Raw genomic sequence first — 9962 nt, 5'->3', positions numbered from 1 at the left:
CCTCTATGGTTAGCTTGTTTGGAATATTTTTTCCCCAATCCTGGCTGAATATGCTATACTAAGCCCAATTCAATTCAGGAACTCGTCCCAGAATGGGGCCCCTCGGTCAGACTTCGGGGGCCAATTTCCACCAGGGCAGTCCGAGCCCCAGGAATGTGAAGACTAGTCACAATCTTGAACATCCATAGAAACCATCCCCCCAGTCCCTTGGAAACCAGGCAAAGCTCTGTCTCGGCCTCGGAATTAGATCCATGAACCGGTCCATCCATGAGGGTTCTAAATCGGAGAGCGGGTCTGCAAGGACCCTCCAAGAGGATGCGGAATCTATGAATCGGGCTGGGTCGTGGAACCCTCGGAGGAGGGGAGAGGGGGGGGAGGGTCGTCCATCGCGACGATTTGGTCAGGCCAAGCAAGTGGAAACGATAGGTTCCCAATTCTCCGTGCGGTTGCTACGCCCATCTGTCCGGGATAAATAGACATACATAATGTGATTGCACGCGCATATGACAGCCCGCTCTTCCTTCTCTCCACAACCGAAGGCGTTCTTCCAGGGGTCCGTTGCTGCAGGTCCACCTCAGTCACTCGTTATCATTCGTCTTCGCTTGCTTGTCCTTCGTTTCTTTTTCCTTAGCGAAGAGGGGGTGGTGCTCAGTGCCTGAGCCGTTCGTATCGCAATGAATACCCTAAAATCATCGATTACCAGTCTCAACTGCTTCCTGGGCTTTATAACTTGCAACACTCCCCCGGGGATTTGGCCACTGAAGCCGACGGTGCTGACCAGTGCATCTTCTGCCTCATCTACTCCTGTCGCTGAAGTCACCGGGCCCACCGCTCCTGGTACTACTTCAGCTGTCCATTCGTTGACTTCCACGACTACTTCTTCTTTCGTTTCCTTCTTGTCCAGCACTAGTTCTGCCCCGTCCAGCTTTGTGACCTCGGTGGCCTCTCCTACCACATTCGTTGATACCTCTGTTAGTGGGTCAGCCAGCGCCCTAAGCAGCAGCACTGCCAGCACTATGTCTGTCAGTCTGAGTCTCAGCTCGAGCATTGTGGCGTCGTCTGCTGTTCCTGCAGCGACGCCCGTCAGCAGCGGCTCCATCGCCGCCAACATCCTGGTAATTGCGCGCGACACTGCCTCTGCAGGCGTGGCATCATCTGGCCTCAATGCCTATGGCATTCCCTTCACTACTCTGGTCGTGCCCCAGTCCGGCACCAGCCTGCCCGCCCTGAACGGCACCGAAGGTGGCAACTTCGCCGGTATTGTGGTTGCCAGTGAAGTCAGCTACAACTACGGCAATGCCACAGGGTACCAGAGTGCTCTCACTACGGACCAATGGAACCAGCTGTATGCCTACCAGCTGGCTTACGGTGTGCGCATGGTGCAGTACGACGTGTATCCGGGCCCTAGTTACGGCGCCAGCGCTGCCGGCGACGGCTGCTGTGCAACCGGGGTCGAACAATTGATGTCGTTCACTGACATCAGCGACTTCCCTACGTCTGGCCTGAAGACCGGCGCTGGTGTAAGTACCAGTGGCCTCTGGCACTATCCTGCCACCGTTTCCAACACCACCTCCACCAAAGAAATCGCTCGTTTTGCCGCCAACTCCGACTCGGGCAGCGAGACCACTGCTGCTGTGATCAACAACTTCGATGGCCGTGAGCAAATGGCCTTCTTCATCTCCTTCGACACCACTTGGAGCGCCACCTCCACCTACCTGCAGCACGCATGGATCACCTGGCTCACCCGCGGTCTGTACGCGGGTTACCGCCGCGTGAACCTGAACACTCAGATCGACGACATGTTTCTGGAAACCGACATCTACAAGCCCAATGGCACCACCTTCCGCATCACGCCGGCCGACCTGGACGGCATTGCTAACTGGCTGCCGGAAATCAATGGCAAGATGAACGCCGGCAGCAACTACTACGTCGAAGTCGGCCACAACGGCAACGGCAACATTGAAGCCGCCGCCGGCGTCTCCGACGAGGGCTACACCACTTGCAACCAGGGCGGCATCGAGTACGACTCGCCCGCCGACACTCCCCTGGAATGGAAGAAGCCCGTGGGAACCGGCACCAACCTTTGGCCCTCCTCTCCCACCACCTACGACTGGTCCGTTGCCTGCACGCAGCTCGACCCTCTCCTCCTCTGGTGGACCAACGCTACCAACCAGGACAAGTTCGGCCACATCTCCCACACCTTCACCCACGAGGAGCAAAACAATGCCACCTACTCCGATGTCTACAAGGAAATCTCCTTCAACCAGGCCTGGCTGAAACAAGTCGGCATCTCCTCCGCCAAGCACTTCACTTCGAACGGTATCATCCCTCCCGCCATCACGGGCCTGCACAACGGCGATGCCCTGCGCGCCTGGTGGGAAAACGGCATCACCAACTGCGTCGGTGATAACACGCGCTCTGCTCTCCTGAACCAACAGAATGACATGTGGCCCTACTGGACCAATGAAGCCTCTGACGGTTTCGACGGTATGCAGGTCAACCCGCGCTTCGCCACCCGCATCTACTACAACTGCGATACCCCAGACTGCACGCTGCAGGAATGGATCGACACCTCCGCTGGATCCGGTGACTTTGATAACTTGCTCGCTACGGAGAAGGGCGAAGTCATGCGTCACCTGTTTGGTCTGCACCATGACCCCTACATGTTCCATCAGGCTAATCTGCGTAATGCCGATGTGGACCCCATCACAGTCAACGGCGTCTCGGCCAAGTATTCCATCTTCCAAGCCTGGGTGGAGACCCAGGTGCAGGAATTTGTGCGCTTGGTCGATTGGCCCCTTGTTACCATCAACCATGAAGCTGTACGTCCTCCTCCTCATTCCCCAGATTAATCCAACTTTCAGATGATACTAATACGATGAATAGATGTCCGCCTCCTTCCTGGCCCGCTACACTCGCGACGCCTGCAACTACTCCCTGCGCTACACCATCTCCGACCACAAGATCACGGGCGTCACCCTCTCCGCGACGGATAATACCTGCAATGCTACCATCCCCGTCACTTTCCCCGTGGCGCCGACCAACACGCAGAGCTTCACGACCGAGCAGGTCGGCAGTGATCCGTTGACGGTGTGGGTGCAGCTGTCGGGGTCGCCGGTCAGCTTTACGCTGTCGACGCCGATTGCGCTGTAAGATGAGTTTCTGAATGTTCATAGTATGTGTAATGGATATATTAGATACTAGTCAGTTACTACTTGGTTAGGTATGATATTTTGAATTGAATATATTAGCTATTAGTTAGTTGGGCGGGATGAATACGAGTATGACATAAATACAATTGAAAGAATGGGTATTAAAACAAACAGGTTTCTTTCCTTCTTCCCCCGCTTAGTATCCTAGACTATAACACAGCAAATATAGCAACAATCAATCTAATCCAAACCATTCCAAGTACTCAACCCTGTTATATTCCCCCACACTACTAACATAAAAAAAGACAGGTACGTACATACCCTCTCACATTCCTAATAAAGCATGATGTATCTCTGCAGGGTCTTCTTCTCTACCGGCTATCCATGTTTTTGGCAGAAATCAAGAAACCCACGCATTCTTGGCGGGGTACAGGAATGTCATTGGACTGGTTTCAGCTGTTTGTTTGCTTCCTCTGTACGTACCCTTAGTACCCTGTAACTAGTACTATTAATACCCTCCAACTACCTCCAACTACCCCCATGGGACAACCGATTGCTATTATCTAATGGCATGGCATGACGCCACGAATGTGGCAAAAGTATCGAGTCAATATATTTTACTGTTTTCGATCACATCTAGACTCAAGTAAACAAATAGCCGGATTCATCCGTGAGTAAGTAAGTAGGTTGTTCTCTCTGTGGCAAATATTGATGGATTGGGGGCTATTGGGGTCATGAGTCTAGTCGGGTAGTAGATCTTGGCGGGACTTTTTCGTTTTGGGTTGGTTTGGGTTTTTGGAGCTAATAGACGAGGAAAGGGAGGATTGATTTGATCTAGATCGATTGGGTAACTTAATCGGGATCGAATTTCGGGTCCGCGCTTTGTTCAGACCATGTTTTTTTCTATCCTTTTTCATCGCATGTTTGGTTATCCGTGCTTTCCGATCTGAGACATATTGCTTTGTTTTTTTTTCCCCCATCTGTCTCTGTCATGGGTATTAGAAGATTATCTTGTGTTATGTTATGTTATGTTATGCACTGCGATGAATCTATCCACATATCTCTCCCGTACACAAGAATACTACCAGGATGGATAGATCAGGGCTTACCTTAACTCCGGACACATCATACGGTGTAGAACGTTGTACATTAGATCATCACACTACTAGTATCTATCTATCCAGCAGAAATACTAGACATGGATGATGAATGAATATAGTCAACTAACTAGGTATGCAACAACTCGTATTCCCCACCTCCATCTCATCCATCATCTACCTACTACTCGGCCCCAACACTCCTCCTCTTCCTCCGCATAATACTCAGTAAATAATCAACATCCATCCCATCCCATCCGTCCGAATGACACACTAACACAACATGACACGACATCTAAGACATCACATCACGCCAAGCCAAGCAACAGGGGGTTATACTCCCGCTCTCGTATTCGGCCTCGGCGAGTTCCCAACATTCATCATCCCCGCCCGCAGTCCTGAATAGCCCTAGTCGAATATCAAACCCGACAGGGGAGTAAGTCTAAGCCGCTTTCCACCCCTTCCCTCCGCATAGTCGGTGGTAATTACTCAATGAGGTGGAGATTTGCTTCTTCTATACTACCATCATCACTACTACTGATACTACTGTCTTTTCGTCTGTGTAAGAGGGAGGAGGACGGGCTTCGCCGTAGCAACCGTCACACACATACCTATATGTCAAGCTTTGGACTGACAGATGAATACCTGGATAGCTGGCTAGCTGCCAGGGTCCAGGGGCGATGTGTTGGCGAGGTGTGACTGGTTTGATTTCTTCTGCATGTACTCTCGGGGGAGATGTTGAGGGTATCCCCGTTAGGGTCGGTGAGTACATAGCTTACTAGCTAGCTAGTGAGTCGGCTCCGAGGGGAGGTAAAGTTGAGTCTGGAGTGTGTCTACTAGTCAGGTCAGGTCATAAGATCCATCACATCAGAACAGTGTGCTAGTAGTCCGGAGGAAGTCTTCATTAGGTTAGGTAAAAAAATTAACTACTTCGTACTAGTCATGCATCGCATCAACATCCCCGCCATGACAACAACGTGGTGAGTTGGAGATGAGTGGAATGGAATTCCCCCTGCTGGCCAAGCCAAGCCAGCGGGTTTCCCTCCGCCGGCGATTCTGGCTAGATTCTCTCGACGGGCGAGTCAGGCTGCGGCTCTAGTGCAGAGGCCAAGACGTATACGAGAGAAGAAGTAAGTGTCTAAGAGTAGATGTAAGCCGAAGAATCAGAATAGACTAATGTTTGACGATGGCTTAGCGAGCCAGAATAAGACGACTCCGTGGTGTTGCCAAGCCTGGTATCGAAAGTTACGCGGTACAGACGCTCTACACAGCGGAGCGGATTTACAAAACCGCAGTAAATACCATACCACTGTGGCCGTAACGAGAAAAGGATCTTACTGGATCTCGGGAGTTGCGGTTAGTGTCCGAGGACTTCATGGCTGGATGGTTGGATGGATTGATTGGCAAGGTTCCGGCCCGATGGGAGGACAAGAAAGGCCAACGCACAGAATCAAGGGCCCAAAGAAGCAAAAAAAGGGGGGGAAGAAGCAGCCAGCAGAGCAGAGTTTGTTCTGTTCCTATTACGCTATCAGCCGTTCTGCTTCCGTGAAGTTTCTTCACGGCGGAAAAGAAGGGGGAAACTCTAAACCGGCAACGGCAAGTGAAGACGTCTCGCTTAGCCAGACTCAGAATCATTGCCTTTTGCCTCCAGCGTGTCGCCTAACCCCATCGTCTATTTTGGGGGCGGCAGCGCTCAAGAATAGCAACGCCAAGGGTTATACACACACCAAGCGCCAAGTCCGCATTGTCGAGTCGACGAGCTTGTCCTCTATTCCAGGATCACCGTGTTTCAGCTGTTCACTAGCTCCGAAGCCGGAGTGTTCCATGGTTGGCGGTGGAGATGGCTCTGGTGTTTCGAGCATCGAACAACCGTGGAAGCTCCTGAAGAAATCGCAATCTCTGGTTCCCTAATTTGTGGACTGAGCACGGTCGCATCTTGCGATCTTTGTTTATTTTCCGCTTAACTCTTTTGGTAAGCGACCCAAGGCTGAGTTGACAGACAGTCAAAGTCAGTCATTCACTCCAAGCCATCCGGCCGAACCCGGTTTGTCCACCAGTCGACGTGAAGCATCCAACGCCAAGTTGATGACCGGACAAGACACCGGCGCCTTGGTAGTTTTATTCTTGGCCAGTTAGGCTCCCGAATTTTCGCCTCTTTGTCTTCCGGCGTTTCCCCTCTCGTAGACTGCCCATCGATTAGGGCAGGGTTGCACAGCTAATGAGAGTGGCGGGACGATTTGCAGGGTCCAGCTGGTTCCCTTCAGGGTCCGACTCTCTCACCACCTCACCACACTGCCTATCATCATCATCACCAACTTGACGCCCCTTCAGTTTCGCTCATATTTGGCAAGCTGTTTCAGACGGCGTGCTGCAATATGAACCGGAGATCCGTGTGACCAGTGAAGCTTCTTTGACTTCATCTTCAGGCAACTTCATTTCCTCGAGCTGCAATCGCCCTGGTTTGACAGGCAGATCCCGGTCTAGACTCACTGGTGACCAGTGATTGTTTCTGCACTGCGCTCCACCTTTTATTCCCCGTAGCTCCGGATCTTCTTCTTTCCTCTCGCGCGCGCGACATTTTCGCGATTCTTCCTTTGCTCTCGTTCGTGTTCAATCTGCTATACGATGGAGCCAGCCAGTGAGGCCGCCCTCAAGGGCCCTCCCACAAGGGGATGGAAGACGTGGACTTTCAAGAAGAAGCTCCTCATCATCGGAGGGATCATCGGGTTTATCATCGCCCTGGGTATTGGTCTTGGAGTCGGACTGGGTGTTGGATTAGGCGGCGGAGGGGGAGGAGAGGAAGAGGGAGGAGGCGGGGAGACGACGCCGCCCAGTTCAGGCAATTACACCACAGCCAAATGGCAGCCCGCCGTCGGCACTAGCTGGCAGATCGAATTGCTCTATTCTTTGAACGACACCTCCGTCGACGTGGATGTTTACGACATTGACCTGTTCAACAATAACAAGTCTGTAATCAACGATCTGCAAAAGGCAGGCCGTAAAGTCATCTGCTACTTCTCCGCCGGCAGCTACGAGAATTGGCGTCCGGATAAGGACAAGTTCAACTCGGATGATCTGGGCAGCGACCTGGACGGATGGCCCGGCGAGAAATGGATCAACATCAGCTCCCCTCGCATTCGCAATATCATGCTCACGCGCCTGGATCTGGCTCAGAACAAGAGCTGCGACGGGGTGGACCCGGATAATGTCGACGGGTACGACAATGATAACGGGCTGGATCTGACGGAGGCCGATTCGATCAGCTACATGAACTGGATGGCCAATGAGGCCCATGCGCGCAACATGTCCATCGGATTGAAGAACGCGGGGGCCATCATCTCGTCGGTCATTAAGAACATGCAATGGAGCGTCAATGAGCAATGCGCGCAGTACGACGAGTGCGACACCTACGCGGCCTTCATCAAGGCAGGGAAGCCCGTCTTCCACATCGAATACCCCAAGGGTGACGACACCAACAACAACCTGTCAGTGAGCTCGAGTGAGAAGTCCAAGGCGTGCAACGCCACTGATTCGGGCAATTTCTCCACGGTGATCAAGAACATGGACCTGGACAATTGGATCGAGATGTGCTAGCAGGGCCGTTTTCAGATGATTGGAATGTAGGGACTGGTATTCGTCACACAAGCAAGGGCGCAGGGAGCTTTGATAGCGATATCTTATTGTACTGTAAATGGTTGCTACTATTATCTACTATGATGTAATCCAGCATTCGTCTAGAAAGTTTATGATTGATTGTCACTTGTCATATGCAACACCCACACCTTCTTCCTGGAATACCTAACTACCTGCTTGCTGTCATTGACAACAACCCCTTTCCTCCCCGAGCAACATCATGCATAGCATACCTGCCATACCTGCCATACCATGCCATCCTCTCACCCGTCTCACTCTTTAGTATCTAGAGACTGGAGTCTAGTGCAACAATAATCGTATCATCTGGAACCAACTCATCCGCCGAGAAAGCCACTTAATCAAACTCAGATCAAGAAAGCGGACGCATTCCATTGCCTGGAATGAATGGATGAATGAATGAATGACACCATCTGACCCCCCAAAACCTAGTCCTAGTCCTAGTCAAGACACCAGGATCTAGCAGAGCCCAGCCCCGTCCCTTGGCCATCGATCTCGCCATCGCACCGCCCAAAAATTAGAGCAAAGGCCCCTCAGCCCCCCCTCCTGCCCCCCGTTGTCTCACGGTCAAATCCACGGCGCCACGCTGGGAACAGACCAGACCACGTTGAGTTGAACGGAGCAAAGCGTCTTGGTATTCAGTCTAGGTCATGAACCGGCCCGGTCTGGTCTAACATTCTCGCACCAATAAGGTATGGCGGTGGAGTAGAACGAAAACAAATGATTAACTACTAGTGATTACTGAATAGTAGGTAGGTGCAACGTGCACCCCCTCAGCAACCAGCTATCAATGAGAGTAGTAAGAACCTGATTTCTCTTAGAAATACATAGGGGAAAAAATTGGGTCTTTCCCCCTGGTGCCTTGATATCCGATGAACCCGTGGACCAAACCAGACTTGGGCACATTTTAGTCTAGTTGGTGGTGTGGCGAGTGCTGAAAACGGAGAATTGACCAGCAGCAGACACCCACTTAACCTATCCAGGATCAGATCCAAAGAGACTAACCAGATACTAAGTAGTGTAGATAGTGGTAGCGGGTTCCACGCTAAACAGACTAGACTAGCAATGGGAATATCTTATTCCAGATTAAGATTATCAATGTAATAAGCGCTAGGCGATTTAGCTTTCCCTTACTAGAATCTCTCACACGCGTGGAGTGGAGAATAGAGAAGAGAGCGAATGGCCAACGCTAAGGGAGACTAAGTAGAATACTAAGGAACTGGATTGTTGCGTCCGAGTGTCCCGAGACTAGTATTGCTCGATACCGGTGGTGTCATTGATACCATATATTTCGGTAACGGTAATTTTCAAACTTACTGGTAATGAATGTGTGGGATCATTCAGTGCCTGGATGTCCAAGCTGAATTGACTTTCAACGCCTCTGCCCCTTCCCCTTCCCCCCCCTTCATCCTTTAGCTCAAAGAAATAGATTAATCTGTCAAAGATTTAACCTTGGGATCAGACTTATCAGGAACTGATATAGCCATGACAACTACAAACACAGACCGCCTTCTAGGTAAGTCAAGACTAGTACAACAGTGTAAACACCGACCTGAAAGGGTTACACGGAACAGCCCCCGATCAATATTTCAACCAGAAGGACGCAAGGCAAGCAGAAATACCACCAAAAACAAAACACATCAAAATCAGCCAACCAGGAAGTCAAAATACAGAAGAAAACGAAAAGTTGCTTCATCCAGATCCTCCCAGAGATAAACTTCACCATCACCCACTTAGCGCCAGGAAGGAGAAAAAAAAAGAAAGGAATCTCGCCGACGGCATTGCTTTTCCCGATTAGCAGCACCACCCGTTCATGTTCCGGAGAAGATGAATAAAAGAGTGGGAAAGAAAAGAGTAGAGATTTGCCGGGTTCCTGAACCGGACTTTTTCCACTTCATTCCCCACTTTCCAATCCCCATTTGGGCCAAAGATCGCCGGGTGGGCGGTGTGTTGTGGGGCCCAGCAAGAAAAATTCAGGAACCATTCTCATTCAACAATTCTCATCTTTGGTTAGTTAGGCTACTTTAGTTAGTGGCTTCACAGTTCACACACACACTTTTCA

The 9962-nt window shown here is 51.1% G+C and overlaps 3 protein-coding genes across 3 annotated transcripts; all 3 read left to right on the top strand.

Moving 5' to 3' along the window:
• Window positions 1-674: 674 nt before the first annotated feature.
• agd3 (putative extracellular serine-rich protein) lies at window positions 675-3153 on the top strand (the record flags this gene model as incomplete). Its single annotated transcript, XM_041692978.1, has 2 exons — window positions 675-2822; window positions 2887-3153. 2 exons carry the CDS (start codon window positions 675-677, stop codon window positions 3151-3153), a joined length of 2415 nt encoding a protein of 804 aa, XP_041537679.1.
• A 2272-nt stretch (window positions 3154-5425) lies between these two features.
• AKAW2_10958A (uncharacterized protein) lies at window positions 5426-6160 on the top strand (the record flags this gene model as incomplete). The annotated part of the gene is made up of 1 exon (XM_041692967.1): window positions 5426-6160. One exon carries the CDS (start codon window positions 5426-5428, stop codon window positions 6158-6160), a length of 735 nt encoding a protein of 244 aa, XP_041537678.1.
• Window positions 6161-6874: 714 nt separating this feature from the next.
• AKAW2_10957A (endo alpha-1,4 polygalactosaminidase) lies at window positions 6875-7843 on the top strand (the record flags this gene model as incomplete). Its single annotated transcript, XM_041692956.1, has 1 exon — window positions 6875-7843. The coding sequence occupies one exon, from the start codon at window positions 6875-6877 to the stop codon at window positions 7841-7843; it is 969 nt and encodes a 322-aa protein (XP_041537677.1).
• Window positions 7844-9962: the final 2119 nt, after the last annotated feature.

This window comes from Aspergillus luchuensis, chromosome 1, assembly GCF_016861625.1.
Source record: "Aspergillus luchuensis IFO 4308 DNA, chromosome 1, nearly complete sequence".
Lineage (NCBI taxonomy): Eukaryota > Fungi > Ascomycota > Eurotiomycetes > Eurotiales > Aspergillaceae > Aspergillus > Aspergillus luchuensis.
This window is presented reverse-complemented; position numbering and strand designations above follow the sequence as displayed.